Raw genomic sequence first — 17,968 nt, 5'->3', positions numbered from 1 at the left:
TTGTCAATATACACAGCGGGGATGGAAACAGTGTCATTGTCACCTGTGTGGTTTAAGTTCAGGTTTGAACTATTATTAACTCAAAGCTGCACTAAACCTAAAACAACCTTTGAAATAAACACAGGCAGGAGCCATTCTTTCTACCTTTGGTATTACCAAACTTAAGGCAAAAGTCTATGCCTTGTATAGTGCAAACTTCTCTTTTAGTAGAAAAGAAACTTGAGGGACCAAAGAGAACCAGCCCTTTGGGCAATAAGTACTAGGAGACACCTTTGACAATACTCTTCATTATTATTCATTTTATTAAAATAGACTTTGCAGCTTAAGCAGAAGAAACAGCCATTGAAGTATTGTGTAAAGCACATAACAGCTTCCACCTTTCCTGGCTATTTAACAGTTTATAAATAGACAAAGCAAAGAGAAAGCAACTATCCTGCCAAAAGTTGCAAAGGAGAGCACTGGTATAGCAAACCAAGAGTTCTGACTCAGTAATTACCTACGGACACTCATACCCTGTAGTCCAATTTGACATTTTTTGTTTTAACACTCCCACTAATTATTATTTTCAGATGCAAGAAGGTGAATTCAACATCAGACAACACAAAGCACAGATAAAACAGATTTGACAGTTATAGCATTATGATGCATTTAGACTCTTTTAGCATCTTTTAATCTATCAAAGTACTTGTACCTCTCCCCTACAGCTCCCTCTGACTTGCTTGCTGTCTCTAGGCATTTTTGTGATACCAAGCCTGATTCTTCCCACCATGACTCAGGGCACACCAAGGTGCAAGGGCAAGAGATCTCAGCTCTCTGTGCAGTCACAGGGGTACAGCAGCAATCTCTGGCCCAGCAGCCAGGTCAGTGTCTGACCTTCTGGTGGAGCCTGTCTGTCTCCATTTACTCTTCTTCCAGCCTAATGTGAACAATTTCACAGCAGACAAAAAACCCCTCCCCTCCATCTAATCTCTTCATTATTTTCCCTAGTGGAGTCCATCTAGCTTACATCAAAGAGCTGCTCTCGTTAAGCCATTGTTTTATAAATCTGCTAATATTTTTACTATCCATAATACAGAAGACACTGCTGATAGAAATATGTCAACAGGAAGACAAACAGGCAGCATTTGACATGCTATTAGTCTAAGTCTGGGTGGATAAATAAATCATGGGTCACATATTCACAAGGGGGAAAACACTGTTTATTTCCACTGGATTTATTACGCACACATCTCCCATACAGCCCAGTGACAAAACACACCCCACACAAAAGGATGTCACAATGTACCCAAGACAGGACTGTTGATGCAACCAGGACAAAGTATTCTCTCCTTAGGAAGGGCTTCAGTCCCTTGGGAGTACATCACACTGGTCACATGAAATAAAGACAGCTGGAAGTGTCCTTCAGCTATATCACTGTATATGGCAGGGTCATTCATCAAGGCTGAATCATTCCTAAACACTGGATGTTTCCCTGGAAGTTATTTGTTCTGTAAGTGCAATAATTATTAAGTATTTCACCCCTTTCTTTAGAAAATTGCAAATTCCCAAACTATTGTTAGATGACAAATATTTGCTAATCCAGTCTGATTCTTAATCAGGCGTTCCCAAAAATGTATCTCCTAAATGAGAAAATACAAAACAAATTTCTGATGTTGTTAGCCATCTACCCACATTTCACCTCAACCATGCTCTCCATAATAAATGATACTGATACTGCAAAACTGAACCCAATTTATTTTGGTGACACTTCCTAATTAAGAACAGCAGTAAAGAAACCACCTTGGCAATTGTTTCACATGCAACCTTAGCTATAAAAAAAGCCAGGATTATAAGGTTAGCATCTCTTATCTCTTAAAAAGGGCACTTTGCAATCAGGTCACCCAAAATCTAAGGAATAAAGCACTTGCAGATGCGGAGTCTTCAGTTAAAAGAACTTCATAGCTGTAGTCTTTACTGGTGTAATAGAGCATCAAAAGAAAATATTTACTTTGGCTTAGAAGTTTGTCATTACACAGGTGCCTGTAACCCACCGGTGCCATCCACTTTCAGACAGTGGGAAATTATTTTAAAAATTCAAGAGCTCTGTATTTTTTCAGAAGCAGCTACTTCAGAGGAAGTGTCTCAGGTAAAAATTTACCTTGATCTCTAGGCAAATGCTGTATGGAAGTATTCAGAGACAGAAGATCATTTTGTTTAAAGGGCAAAGGTGCCCCTGTGCCTAATGTACCATGTTCCAAAAGCTACCTTCAGCTCAGAGGACCAAGTATCAATAAAATACATTTTCAGTCTGTTTCTTCAGAAAACACAGCCCAGGCCACAAAGATGGTGTGATAGAAGAGAAGAAAATCCCTATTAAATCCATTTTAATTGTGAAAATAAGTTCTCTGGAGGACGTAAGCACAGGACTGGTAAGAAAGCACAAGGAAGGTGAATTCAGCATGCTCCTCACTGCTTTCTTAGGGCAAACAAAGACTGAGGAGAAGCCAGGCATCCTTCATGGTCCTGGTGGAGGAACAACTTTCATCCTGGTAATCAGGGCACCAGAGGCACAGCAGAGCAGCACAGCACAGACCTGCTGGCTCCCAGGAGTAAGGCAGGCAGGTTCCAGGCAGCCCTGCAGTGGGGGCAGTGGAAGGGGTTTGCACCCAGTGCCACCAACCCTGAGCACCTTCTGTGCTCAGAGCCTCAGCTGTGCTCATCTCATTTGTGTGGCACAGTCCCACTCTGAGCTGGGTTTTGCTGCTGACGCTCAGGGCTGGCTCACAGGGTGGCTCTGGGTGTGTTGGCTCTTTTCCATCAATGGCAACTTCTCCTCAATCCTTTCCTTATCCAGGCCTGGGTGAGGGAGCACTGCCACCGTGCCGTATTTTGCTTCTACCCTAACTAGTCAATGCTCATCACCACACTCATCTTTGGGCTCTCATTATTTGACAAATGGTTCAAAAGGGCTGCTGATCCCTGAATCCACTCATCAAAAGAGAACATCTCATGTAGAACTTTAATGGAACACATCAGCCCTGGGCACACCACAGCTCAGCCTTACTCACCAGTCTTGCCACACAGCTGCAATCACACATTGTTTCCCTACTCTTTGAATGAATAAAAATATTTTTCAAGATCCCACACCAACAAAAAAAAAAGAGGAAATACAAATCACTAACCTAAACCACAGCCTTCCAGGAAATATTAATGCTTTTCCAGCAATATTAATGCTAAAATCATGGTAATTTTAGTTGCATAATTATTTCACTCAATGTCTGACCACCAGCAATCAGAGGCTTTCTCAGAAGCAGGTGAAATGAGATCTCCTCACTACAGGGAAAGGTATCCCTTGTTTATTTGTTTTAGATATCATTAAACAACCTTGAAACTCAACTGCATCCCTCTAGGGAAAAGTTAAAGGTGATTTTTTTATACATATTACAGTCAAATACTCACCATTACAAACAAAGGTGTGGGTTTTTCCTACTAAACTCTAAGTAAAATCATACATTAATTATGTTATCAGGATACTTCCCTTACTGTACTTCAATAAAGATAACATAGAAAATTTTAACAAATTCAGCAAACTTCAAGGAAGATTCAAAGAATTGCTGCTTCATTCCTGCAAAAGGAACCAATTAAAAACCCAGCACTAAAAGGAATTTTGAATATATTGCTCTTGAATGAAACAATGTTTGAAGAAGGAAATGAATTTGTTTATGAGACACATTGTTGGCTTTGCTGAGTTTTACTACCACAGTTTTCCTCCAAGAGGAAATACATTATTAAACAAGAAAGAAGAAAGACCATCAATCCCAGTAAAGCAGCCTAGTGCTAATGTCAGCAGTGACATGGCAAGGTTCTACCAGAGTTTTATTCGATATTCTTAATTATAAATCCTCCAGAGCTTCCAAAATCCAATTTACATCCAAATTTCTTCCAAAAGGTTGGGATTTTGATGTGAGCTTATTACATGTTCTTATATGATTATTTTTTTAACTTGAATTTTTTTAGGTTTTGGACTAGCCTTTATTTTGGGCATTTTACAGAGCCTGTAACAACAGGAGCCAAACCCCACCAAAATACAAATAATAATTTATTCAGCACAGAAACCTGACCTTTTCATGTACATTTTTGGAAGCTGCAGGTACACATTATCAGGTAGATCTGCCAAGAAACAGAACCCAGAAAATAGGTCCTACAAACTGTATACCAGAATCAGAAAATTACATTGTATGATAATGAACCAGCACAGTTAAGGAAGCATCAGTACTGCTTTAGTGGTTCCTAAAAGTAAAAAACTGAATTAGTGTGCCATCAGAGCTGTGCTGTTATACCACAGAAACATAGCACAAAGCTTCCAGCACTTCTCTGTTCCTGGCCTCAGACTTGTTCCAGTAAGGAGACTGTGCCCTGCTGCTGCCTCTGCAGCTCTGACCCATTTTCTCCTTCTCCCTGTAGGGTCTGCAACAAAGTTTTGCTGAGATCAACACAGAAGAGGGAAGAAAGAATGAGGATGAGAGAAAATAAGGAAAAGTACAAGATAAATAATGTGAGAGTCATTGGTGGTCAGTGTTAATTATTAATTGATTGAGAAAGAGAATACTGAAGTGCTGTCACTGCATTAAACCATTTGTGCCTCCTTACAGACACACAGATCAAGAGCTGCAGGGATGAAACCCACAGGAAAGGGAGTGTTGAAGACAACTGCTGCAATTCTGTACCAAAAAAAAGCAAACAACCTAATCACTGACCTAGATGCTGTAAAAGATGGGTAGCTTTGCTTTCAGTACCCCTCTCCCTGATGAAGTTATTGACCACACCAACTTCCTTTGGTTCTATCTTATTTTTTCTCTTTTAGTTTAGCTAAATCAGCATATACTGACATAATAACTATGTAAACAGTATTTCTTCAATGTAGAGTTTTCCTTCCAACGTTGACCGAGGGTCTCCTAGAGCACAGCCCTCATGAAGGAAAAAAAAGATGTAGGAAAAAGCTTCCCACTCTCAAACAACTCATCCTCCCAGCCTCAAACTGCACCATGATTGCCTCCCTACTTGTTAAGTTATTGGAAGGGCTTCTGTGCTAACTGGAGCTCAGAGTCCAGCAGATACACTCACTTATTCCTTCTTATTCCAGCCTAAATAAACAAGCCAGCTCTTAGCAGCCAGCACACAGTCCTAACCAAGCAGTACCTACACCTGTCTTCTTTTATGCTTTTTTTTTTAACTCTCTGATAAAGAAAAACAAGACAAGAAAGCAGGAGAAGCCACATTTCTCAACTTCCTCTGAAAGTTTTGGGTCTGGCTCCACTCACTTGCATCAGACTGCCTCAGCTCAGAGCCCTTCTTTCTGCAGTGTTTGGAAGCTCAAGGTTGATCCTTGCCCAAACTAATATTTAACAACAACCTGCCATTAATCCAAAAGCTTCTTCGAAGAATTAGTGAGTGAGGATGTACAACTAACTGTTCTGTGATAAATTTGGTCCTTGACCACAAGGAGTTATACACTTGGACACCAAGAGATTGCAGCATGAAATCTTCAGAAAGTGAGAGATATTTTTCTATGTTGAGGATACGTCTGAATATTCCATTTTTCCTTCAGAATATGTCTCACAAAGAATGTCTCATGGTGTTTAATCTTCTGGTATCACTATTTCAGCACATAAACAAAAACTTAAGGTTTAGCTGGCCAAAGCAACATCATATTTTTTTAATTACATAATTTTATGTTTAGACATTTCTATGGTTATGTTTGCTGAGATGCAAGAAAATTACTTTGATTAAGAGCAGCTTGAAAAGTAATTAATCACAGCAAGGAAGGATGACTTCATGCTTATTGCTGGTTACCTCTCAGCTCACTTGTTTGAAAGGAAGTAAGAAACAACTAATTCTTTTAATGTATGTCTAGCTTCAGAATTTTCATTCCCCTTTCTTTTGCATCAAAGATTCCTCCCTGCAGAGGACAAGACACAACCAGACCAATTTCTCACTAGCTTCAGCAGATCTGCATGCAATTAATGGGTCACAAAAGTTTTAGTTCCGGAAGTGGCAGAGACAGAAGATGTCTGGTGTGCAAGGGGGTGGCTGTCAGAGGAACGTCAGGCAGAGATATGTTATAATATCATCACTTCTTCTATTAATTTGTGCCACAGCAAAAGATCAACTAAAACTTTATCTTAACAACATTTCCTAAACTTTGATTGCTTGGCTTTGCATGCAGAACTGACCTGTAGCTATTCACAGGTCTCAAATATATGCTTTAAATCAGCGTATTTGCTGCATCATTAAGGAAGTTTGACCTTCCTCATTTTCAAAGCTGCTGTCTCTAATTTCTGCGGGAAACCACTGAGCTGCGGCCCTTTCGGAGCTCGGCACAGTCCGGCTGGAAGCAGGGCCCAGGCCCGGCCGCAGGAGCCGCTCGGGCCCCGCGGTCGCGCTGCCGCTGCCCGGCCCGGATTGCTCCGCTCCCGCCGGGCTGAGGGAGCTCATCCAGCAGATGGAGCTTCAGGGCAGCCCAAAGGCCGCTCGGTGTCCGCCGCTCCTGCCGCCGATCACCGAGCGCTGCTCTCACCTGCGGCCCCGCAGGAGCCGGGCGAGGCCTCCTGCCTCGGAGCCCAGCGCGATTTTCCCTTTGAGCCGCCCAGCAAAGCCAGACTGAAGAAAGCCGAGCCCTCCCCAGGGCTCCTGGGGCTCCTGCTCTGGGGGGCACGGGGAACACACCCGACTCAAGCTGCCCCTGCCCGGCTCAGGAGCCTGCGAGCGCCCGGCCAATTTCCCATATCCACACCCGAAGCACTGGCCATGCAAGTTTGAGCTCACTTTGCTAGAGGTGCACCTAAAGCAATCATTCAATTTTTTTTTAATGTATCTTTTCATTCTTTGCAAAATAAGGTAAGTTCCTAATGAAACTATTTGTGCTTAGTCTGGAAATGGAGAAATGGAATTAGGATTTAAGTGAGTAACAACAGGGAGATCCCGCCTTTACTACCCTACAGTATTTCCAGCTACATTACGTACAAGTTTATTTGAAGTTGCTTGCACCTTGTAAAGTTTTCCTCTGACTTTACAAAAAACTTTTAACTACAAAAGTATGTTGTTCTTCACTTTACAGCTGCCTCCTCCTCCTCCAGTACCTCTGCTTTTGCTAATGTTCAGGCACTGGGTGTCTCCAGAAGGAATTTACTGTCTCCTACATTGCTGGGCAACATTTTGGGCTTGCCCGCTTATTTGAACACACACGCACACACATTGCACTCCAAAAACCTCATCTGCTCGGTGAAATGTGGTTTTTACAATGCAGCCTTCCCTTTGAATCCTTGTGCTGAGCAGCAGAGATACAGGTACATGTGAGAGCCCTGTGGGTTACCTGTGGTTTTCAGTAACAAATGGCTGTAGATGCACAAATTAATACAGAGGTAGCTAATTAAAAATGTCTGCTTCTCACATAGAAAATGCAATCCCTCTTTCACATCCCCCAACACTCCCCAGGGTTCTGCTGATATGGAAATTCATGGCCACTGTACCTAGAGAAATCAGGTGTCCATAGTCCCTACCGTATTTAGGACATAAAAGTTAACTTGTTTTACTTAGAGTTTCTTTTTTCAAAGTCCACCTTCCTTCAATTCAGCTTCTTGCTTCTAACCTTTCAGCTTATCAGCATTGATTTATTTAATATAAAGTAGTGAGGTTACCTTAGATCAATTATACCTTTTTTTCTGTGCAATTTCCAATGCTTAATACATCTGTTACTGCTCAGCCGCAGGGACAACTTGTCCAGCTGGATCCTAAATTATTTCAATCCTTAATTTAATTGTATTTTTGCCACAGCCCAGCCAATGAGCATAATTCTTTTATGGCTAAGAAGCCTCTTTAGAAATAATCCAATAGCCCATATTAAAATATAGGTCATTGTGAAAACTGCCAAGTGCCTGACTTGTCATAACTTTGAGGATAGGCTCTGAGTCTCCTTTGGCATTGCTGATTCTTTCAGTGCTTGGAGGCTTAATTTTAAAACAATCAGCTCAACAAAAACAATTTACTTAGAACTGTCCAAACTACTCAATGTTAGTTGGAAAGCTAAATTGCTACTTGGTGCTACACTTGGATAAATGCTACAACTAAGGGCAACTGGAGGTTTCCAAGTACTAAATCAGTTCACAACTTGATGTGCCTGTTGCTATAGAACTGCAAAGGTTTTGGACAGTAAAGGCAGGTAAAACCCACTCAAACCTATACATGAGTGAAGACACCTGCAAGATGAATGTGTAAACTTTCATAAGGCAAAACATACAAAAGTTCTTAAGCTTTGGGAGAAACTATTTTTTGCTCTTCAACTAATACCCATTATGAGACTTGAATCCTTTCAAAAGTTTATATTTTTAGAGATTCATTTTCTACTAAAAGAAATAAATAATTGGTCTTTTTCCATGTTTTAGAGGAGACTACTTTTAATTAGCTACTGGATTTTTGTGTTTCTGTCTCAAAGACATGGACTCATGGTATCAGAAGCTTAAGGAAATGAGTTGCCTTAGGACCACTGACAGCCGTAATGATCTTTCTCACAAGCTCACTTCTTCTAGGTAGATTAGGTGACTCTAACTTTTTTCTGTCCTTGTGGATGTCCAGCACCCAGCACAACAGGTTTCTGATTTGGATACAGTCATAGTGTAAACCTTGGGCAAATGTAGTGTGAACCTCTGCTTGGACACATTCTCTTAGTGAAAAAGCAACTTTATTTAGCATAATTTGATTGTTTCTGAGTACTCTTAGAAAATGAGAATTCTCAAAAATTAGAAACAGGACTTAGATAAATGAGGCTGTTATTTCCACATCTCCTTTTTAACATATTCTCACTGGCCACAGAGGGTTCTGGTTCTATACCAAAGGAAGAAATTTGATCCCAAATATTTGGCCTAGTGGAAAGCACCAACCATTAGTAATTTAAATGTTTTCACTGTTTGTTTGGACTTTATTGAAACCAGTGAAATCAGCTGCTTTGTATTTGGAAAAATAATTCATCCTATTGTGCCTTCAGATATAGGAGCATGATCCCTTTTAAACTGAATGAGGCTACATAAAGATTGGCTTTGAATGTCCAATGATTAGTATAGTATACAATAAACCCAAGATCAGTACCTGTATTTTTAGTTAAGCAAGATACCAAGCTCAATCTCAGTCTTTTTTTGCAGCCTGCACAATTGGACATATTTTATTTGCTGTACAAACAGCGATATCAGCAAGAGACTGGCAGCAAAAGAAAGGACAGGTCCTCCCAGCAAGAAAGAACAGATTGCTTCTGGCTTTTTGTTTAGTCTTTTCAACAGGAGGAAAATAATACCCAGCACCTGGCCATCAGCAGTGCAGTCAAAAATCACCTTAGGATCATAAGAAATTCAGCAAATTTTTATATCACTGGATATTTTGGGTCATCTCCCAGTCTAGCTTTGGACATCAAGCGAGGTGTCTTGTTCAGGGTCTGCAGATGACAGAAATGATGAAGTATCTTACAAAAACCTTGATTTAGGCAGATGCAAATAATGCTATGACCACATGGAGCTCCCAAATTAAAACACTTTTCACGAATTCTTCCCACAGGTGTATAAGCACAGAAAACTCCTACACGCAAAACCAGCTTCCCAAAGGAAGACAGATTAATCTGATACCTTTTTCTCATAACTGCCTTTTATAAAAGCAAGGAAAATGAGGTAGATATTAATCTATCACGACTTTACAAAAGTAGCTGTTACAATGACATTTGTAATTGTTAGTTTGAGCAGAAGACGTGGAGATAAATAGAATTGTTAAGACAGGAAAGGAACTGACTAAAGAGGATATAATACTATGTTGTGCTGTAAGGATAATTACAGGCTTGGAGTGAGATTACCCATCTTGAAAGATCTGTTAGTGGGAATGATTTTATTAAATATTTGCATTAATAATATGCACCCAAAAGTTTGTGTTTGCTAATGAAATTTGGAGATGATGAAGTTGGCAGGCAACATTTAATCAGTGAAGAATGGGACTCACACAGGGAAAAAAAAGGAAACCTAGCATAACAGAGATGGGAGGGAAGCAAACAGAATAAAATTATAAAACTGGTCTTTTAGAAGTAGAGAAGTGACAGAGAAGAATGACTTGGGTGTTTATAGCCTGTCTGTGGACAGACATTTGGTACAGATGTGAAAAAGGCAAGCGAGATCTCCTTCCCATTAGAATCTTGGCTGATAGTCCTGGGAATTATTACTATTTCACTAAAGCTTGGTAAGACTTTATCTAAAATCTAGGCCATTTTTGCTCAAGAAAGGTTTAGTCCAACCAGAAGAAAGAAAGATTACACGAATATATAACCAGGTGAACCAAGAGGAAGTATTACAGCAGAGCCAGCTGTGCTGGTTCTCCTGCTGTTCAAAGCAGAGATGAGGTCAGTGGGTGCTCTGGCTCCCTTTGAACCCTGCACCCTTGGGACCCTGCACCCTGATAAGAGAGGAGTGCACCCCAAGCCAAGATAAGGGAGGAGTGCACCTCGTGCACAGTCAGACTGAAACTGGGAGTGCCCCCAGTTCCACCCCGCTTAGGTGCAGCTTTGTAAATCCCCCTCATGCAGCAATCTCTGAGGCAGAATGAGCCTGGTGCTAAAGGAGCACCAGGGGCTGGTGATCCAAAACTGGTAGCAAGAAGGAATATGCTGAAGCTGAAACTTAGCTACTGTGTGAAATGTTCCAAAGGAGATTGAAATCTTTAAAAGACACTAAGGGCTAGTAAACTGGAAAGAGGTCAAAGGAAAGTGAAAAAATTATGCCTATAGAGAAGGGCAGTGGTGTAATTATGAGGGGCAAAAACTCCTGGACTCCAATGTCGTCTTCTCCACACACACATATTCTATACATTAGAAAATTATAAAGATGCCATGGGACAGCTTTCTTGGGTCACACTGATGCTCTTGGCATGTGGTGCCAGGTGATCTGATCCCAGGTAAAAGGTGCTTTGAAGGTGTGTATTTGTGGCAATCTCAAGCAATTTGATAAGGAAGTTACAAAAGCTACTATTATGAGAAACAGGGAGAAGCCTTGTCTTCCCCTAGATTCTGTTCATTCTTGCATGAACAGAATACTAAAATACTGTGAAGTGTTTCTGTAATATTTATTTTCAGTCTGACGACAGTTTGTAACATGACAGACACTGTCAAAATGCAAGGTAGGACCAAACCAAACAAACCCTTCTCAGTGAAAGAGATGCATTTCTTTAGCTCTAGGGAAGAGATAATATGACAGCAGCCTGCAAACAATAAAACACAGAAGTTTTACATGCTAAATAAACATTGCATTTGGAATAGCATTGTGATTTTAGAGACACTGTGAAGCAAACCTGCCCAACCCTGTCTGAAAAGTCCGAGAAGCTGGGGCTGATATATCTCTTGACATTAAAAGATGCCCAGTGTAGTCCATGGCATGGCATCCTTTACCTGCTAACCTAGAAAGATGGGCACCCCTGCCAATGCCATGTTCCTACCACTGTGAAATCCTTTTACCATTGATTTAGTCAGAAGGCTTTGTTCCCTGTTCCTGCAGCAACTGGCTATTCCTCAAGTTTCTTCTATTACAGAAAACCAAACCTAACTTCATTCAACTTATGCACTTTGTTTGAAAAATGTTTAGTTTCTTTAGCGCTGGTGAGCCTCAAGGCCAGAATGAATTTCTGTGGATTTACCAGGACATGAAATTAAATACTTGATGTATATATCCATTTCCCCTTTTACATTTTTCACTGTATCTTGGATTATAATAAGAAACTGATGCCCCAAGTCTTCAAATCCGAACCAATTTTGTCATACAAACCTACATATAAAAAAAAAATTCCAAACCCAAGTCTTAAGTTCCCATTGCATTCATTGCTCTGATAGCTAGAACTCTTTTCATTTTCCCACTGAATTTATTGTGATCCCTGTGGTTTAAACAGTGGTGGGGTTTTTTTCTCAGTGACATTTACCTCCATTGACTTACAAAACAATTATATCCTCTCTCCGTTACTGTTTTGCTTGGCTCATCAGCCAAGCTCTTGCACCAAGCATATCAGACACTTCATGAGGCAAGACTCTTACAGATGCACCAACAGCAAGTTCCAGCATAATTGAACACTGTTTGTTTGGTACCACCCTTCCCAGAAGATGTTCCTAGGTTCATAGGAAGGACTGCAGGCAGCTCCTGTAGTTCTGTAGGGTCAGTAGCACAGGGCTGTGCTACCAGCACGGGGGAATTCAAGCCCTGCTGCCAGCAAGCACAGTGAGCCTTCACACCACCAGCAAATGGAGCTCTGAAAGCACACACAGAATTGTTGTTCTTTGGGGTTTTTTTTCTTCCTAGACACTAATGTGTGACAGCCTCAGTTAACTGATACAGCGCACACTATATTCTCCCATACATGGCAAGGAGTGACACAAAAGTATTTGAATAATTGATGACTAACCCAGCAATACCTGACTGTTTTCTGGAGTAAATTACAACATGTTTCCCAGCCAACAGTGGCATATCACTAGCACCCTACCATCTTGCCTGGCCCCACTGAGGCTTCTAAATACAGTATTCTCTTCTCCGACTTCAACTCTACCTACTGTCAGGCTACATTAGGCATAACAAGATCCAGACAGATTCAAGATTAAGCAACTTTTTCATAAAATCCAATTGAGGACTTTCTTACCTTGAGGGTGCAGCGGATATTACATTAACCAGATTGTGCACGCTTTCCATGCAAGAACTAAAAGCATATATAGATATGTATATATGTATGTGTGTATATATAGAGAGATAGATATATGTGTGTGTATATATATATATATAGGCAGAGTGACTTAATTCTCTTAGGAAATAAGCGGGGGCTTTCTAGATTCCTCCCACTACAGATATCATGATCAAGCTCAGCTAATTGAGACCTTGTGGGGAAAAGGGTGTTCCTTAGCAAGGCCCTCTTTTTCCAGAAGCAATACAGGAGTGCCTCTGTCTAGCGTAGGAAGTCTGTGCAGATCATTAAGGCAGTAATTGTCACATGGAGAGAGGGGAACCAGGTTTAAAAAGCTCATTACTGGCTAGGATACATCTCCAGAGAGACTGCAGCCCCTGAGTGGTGGAACCAAGAAGGAGCAATCCCCCTTCAGTCACCTTCTCCCCATAGGTACCAGGGAATGGGACAGAGACACCCCCAGTGCTGTCTGGTGAGTTTGTCAGCAAGATGCCTTCAGGGCTGTGCAGCTGAGAGCAGAGGCTGCCTTATGTCTGAAACAGAGCGTGTCCTTTATTTGCTGTGGGAGAATGGGGGTGCAGACACAAAGTCAGGTGAGCTGGGCCTGTCTGGGGGCAGTGCATGGCACAGGGTCTGTGTTTGGTGCATTTGGTGCATGTGGTGCAGTGACTGATGGGTGGTGCAGGGAGGAGGCAGCAGCGCAGCTGCGCACGAGCACGATCCTCTGGGCTGCGCTGCACAGGAAAGCAGCTCAGAGGGTACCATGGAATAGTCATGCAGAATTACAGCACGTGTGTCATGGAGTGTCAAAAAGCAGAGAAAAAGTCTTGTGTGGTGAATTGGAAAGAGATGAGGACAAAAAAATCACAGAGTAACCAAAAGAGAACATATGAGCTGCATGGTCTAAGCACCCAAGTGCTTTAGAGCAGGATAGCCACTGCTCACATACCTCACCCAAATGAAAGCTTTAGGATTCAAGTCAGAGCTCGGATGCTGGAGCTTGAACCAAGTGGTTTTTGTGAAGGCATAAAATCTGTATGTTGTAGCTGTCCTGCTAGCATCTTTTTAGTCTGTGGCCTAAAGAGAGATGGGGAGGATGCCAATATGTGAACTTTAACTCTGAGGTGATAATCTTTTTCACATTCTAAGTTTGCATACAAATCTGGTGTTCTTTATGAACTCTGACTAGCGCCTCTTTATGTATTACAATATATGTAATAGTGTTTTATCAGCCCTAGCAGAATAAATAAGTATGGTAGGCTGTTAACACCTTCGAGAATCCTCTGTGACTTGACCTGCTCTCACTGGTGCCAGGCAGAAGGGAAGCTATACAATACTGGGGAGAGAAAGCTGGTTTCTGTCTTTTATGGACAAATTTTATTCCCTTCACTGACAAGGAGTGTAGACTTACTATTCACAGCTGTAACAAGAAGAGCCCCTGAAAACCCCTTTCTGCAGCTGTATTTAGCTAACTTTGACATCAATCACTGTTCTGCCAGCTAATTCTTTGTCCATTTTACATGTAAAAGACTCGGGTTCCATCTGGAATAGCAGCAAATAGTTAATGTCCCACAAATGCCTCAACCTGACAACTGAATTCTACCAGCCTCATACTTGCCATGAAAGAAGCTGGGCATCCATCAGCCCTGGCATAGGAGCATTAGCAGTGTTCAGCTCTGCCGTGCCGCCTGCACCCCACCGAGTTCTGATGTCAAAAGCCCAAAATTCTCCTGTTTAACTAAAGCCACACTAGCGAACTAGGGAGAACAGCCGAGAAAGAAGGGAAGTGGGCAATCCAAGCAGGCTCTACCTGTTGCCTGCTAAGGGCAATTTCAGCTGCCTGGACTAGGGATGCGCGTTTTGCCCGGCGGGAAGCAGCAGCTCCGAGCGCGCCGTAGTGTGCGGCAGGACGGAGGCGACCTGAGCGACTCGGCGGGGAACCACGGGCAGTGCGGGGCACCAGGGACGGCGCGGGGCTCCGGGCAGTGCGGGCTCAGAGCAGTGTGGGTTATCAGGGGCGGTGCGGGCTCGGAGCGGTGCGGAGTTCCGAGCAGTGCGGGGCTCGGAGCGGTGCGGGCGCGGGTCGGGGCCGGGCGGCGGCCCCAGGTGCGGGGCTCGGAGCAGTGGCCCCGGGTGCGGGCTCTCCCGGCGGCAGGAGGCGCGGGCAGCCCCGCTCCCCGGGGGCGCCCCGGCGGGCGCGGGCGCCGCGGTCCCCCCTCTCCCGCCTCATTTGCATGGCTCTTATTACGGCCGTGCCTCGCTCCCGCCGCGCTGACAGCGCCGGGCTGAGCGCGGAGTCGCCTCCAGCGGGAAGCGCACTTCCGTTATCTGCGCGCCCCCTCCTCAGCTCGCTCTCTCTGGATGTTTAAGGCGAGGATGAACAAACAGGTCCAGCCCGAGCGAAAAGTGTCGGTGGTGGCCCCCTTGCCGGACCGCGCGGGGCCGCCGCCGCCGCCCAAGAAGGACGTGGAGCTGCTGCTGGTGAAGGAGCACAACGGGGTGCAGTACACCAGCAGCAGCCTCCTGCCCGCCGCCCCCGCGCCGCGCTACGGCACCCAGGACAGGGAGACCTGGGGCAAGAAGATCGACTTCCTCCTCTCCGTCATCGGCTTCGCCGTGGACCTGGCCAACGTCTGGCGATTTCCATACCTCTGCTACAAAAATGGAGGGGGTAAGAGAAGCGCTTGCGAGGTCTTTTTCCCCGTCCCCACAGCCCCGGGAGCGGCATCCCGCTCCTGCTGGCGGAGTTTGTGCGGGAAGCCGGAGCCGGGCTCACCCCGCGGTGCCCGGTGCCCGAGGCAGGAGAGCGGCACCGCCGCGCTCCCCAGCGCTCCCCGCTCCTCCCGGGCAGAGCGCACCCGCCGCGGCCCCCAGGGCACCGCGCTGCCCCTTCCGGGCAGCGATTGCTCGCACACTCCTCGAAGTTTAACTTAGTTTTTCAGTACAGGCGTATTTGCCTTCTGCTGCCACTCCAGGCTGCCGAACACTTTTTTTCGTTCGCAAAAAATAGCACCCAGAGGAGGGGGGGAAAAAGGCCAAACCAAAAACGCTCAAGCAGAAAAACAGCATCTAGAAGAGCTAGCGCCAGACCACCGATAGGTTTGGGGGGGCAGTTTTAATGTAGGATTGTGATTTCTGCCCTCGGTTCTGCAGTGTGGGAGTTCTCCCCTCCTCCAAAGTAGGTTGGAGACTTGTTACAAACAAGTAACAAAAAACATCACCTCCTGCACAGTTTGGCAATGACAGAAACAAAGAATTACACACAGTAACTATAGTTGGCTCAGATTGTCTGGCGTGTCTTCACTAAGACCTGAACTCCATCATCCTCTTTCATCTCCCTAAGAACACCGTGCTGTCAGTGATGACTCCAGCCTGTGATGGAGTAACACCATCTGCAAGCCGGGCAGGTGCCTGGGGTGCTCTCAAATCACACGCAGAAAGAACAGACCCTGCCTGGCAGATGGAGAACGGTGTGTGAACAGTGAGCCACACAGATAGAAAAGAGAGAGGAAAAGCACATTCTGAAAGGTATTCATGTATGGATATAGTGATAGTGTGGTTGCCTGGTGATAAAGGCTAATAGGTCACACTTGTAGCATAAAATAATTGCTTCCTGTGAAAATAGGAATGCAGGATGAATGGGAAAATCCCTATCAAATAACATGGAATTGTACCTGTCCTTTGAACTTAGTAGGATATGCGCGCTAATGAAACAGTCAGTTGAGCTTGGTAGCTCCAAAACTTCTGAGAGGAGTCAGAAAATCTCTCTGCTCACCACCCAGACAGACTGAAGAAAGTAGTTAGTACTGGAAAATAACCTCCATCCTGATTTCGTTATGTCCAGAAATAGTCCTGGCCATTCACACTGCAGCAGCACAGTGCATCAGGAGCCCAGCAGGTCCTGCTGGGGCAGGTGCAGGTGGGGCAGCATCATTCATAGCACTCAGGACAGGTGCACCACTGCCACATCTCCACATCATCTGGCAGTTTTCAGGAAAAGACATTATTCTCCTATCTCACATTGCACAAGGTGACACCTGGAGTGCCTGAACTCTTTTCTATTCTAATTTGGGTCACTTAATTTCCTAACCTGCTTTGTTCATAATTCACTGCCACCTCAGGCACAGAAGGTAACTGTCTGCAACTCTTGTGTTTTGTTTAGCCTCCATGTATTATCTTATGTCAGTTCAGCTAGAAAAAACTGGGTCTTCATTAGCATCTCCTGATTCAGATACTTCCAAATGGCAGTGAAGAGAAAGCCAGCAGCTACAAGAGGCACATTTCAGTGAAAAGTTTCCAGTAATTCTTCCATATCATCAAAGGTAGAGAGGACCTTTTCTACCGAAGTCTATAGAATGACCATTACATGGCTATTAGTGATACAGAGACCAAACACTCTGGTGTCTTAAAATTTTTCCATCCATTGCCTCTTATGTTGGACATACATATCGGCTTTAGTCAGTAGAAACTCTTGTAAGAGTTTCAGGCTCTAGAAGAATTTTACTGAGTTTCAAGCCAACTCAGTTCCTTCTTTTTTTCCAATTGTGCTTGGGAGCTTGTTTGCTTTATGTGTAAATTTTCCTACAAGACCAAAAAGCGTAAGGCAACAGGCAGAGCTGTGGGATATTGTTGGATTTTGTTGAGATCTTTCCAGTCATAAATTGTGGATATTCTTAAATATCAAATATCTCCCCCCTGCACCCCACTGCTATTGCATGAAGGAACCTTTCCAGCACTAATTTAACTTTTGCTGCCTCAAAAGGATAACACAATGGGTTTCATATAATTGCTATGCATCCCCATGCAGAAGTTGGTATGTGGACACAGAAACAAGGAAAACTTAATTTCACTATCTTAGTAGTTTTTCCAGACTGCTGAGCAAATCAAAGGGATGAAATCAGAAGTTGTTTTTACACTTGACTAGACTTAACCTATAAAAAATTTTACAGGATGCTCATACTAGGATTACAATTTGCCTTTTGATATTTATAAGGAGCTGCTAGGTAAAGAAGAAACCAACAGAACTGATTAAACTTGAATTGGGCAGTATGCATAAAGCAGTGGAAGGTAAAAGGTTTCCTTTCCTTTTCCTCCTGCAGTTTCTCTTTATTCTGAAAGCCTCAGCAATTGCTCAGCCTCAGTGACTTAACTAGAGCTGCCTTTGGACAGTCAAACCTGTGGGTTATGAACATGTTATCAGCCTATTGATACAAAATACTCAGTGAAACAGAAGCACAAGCAGCTTACAATG

The 17,968-nt window shown here is 43.5% G+C and overlaps 1 protein-coding gene across 1 annotated transcript in view; it reads left to right on the top strand.

Moving 5' to 3' along the window:
* The first annotated feature begins 15,078 nt into the window (after positions 1–15,078).
* Positions 15,079–17,968, top strand: part of SLC6A2 (solute carrier family 6 member 2) — a 60,120-nt gene continuing 57,230 nt past the window's right edge. The window contains exon 1 of the mRNA XM_064722954.1: positions 15,079–15,388. Coding sequence (XP_064579024.1) covers positions 15,079–15,388 — 310 coding nt within the window. The remainder of the gene's footprint in view (positions 15,389–17,968) is intronic.

The sequence above is a fragment of the Zonotrichia leucophrys genome, chromosome 11 (assembly GCF_028769735.1).
Source record: "Zonotrichia leucophrys gambelii isolate GWCS_2022_RI chromosome 11, RI_Zleu_2.0, whole genome shotgun sequence".
NCBI lineage: Eukaryota > Metazoa > Chordata > Aves > Passeriformes > Passerellidae > Zonotrichia > Zonotrichia leucophrys.
This window is presented reverse-complemented; position numbering and strand designations above follow the sequence as displayed.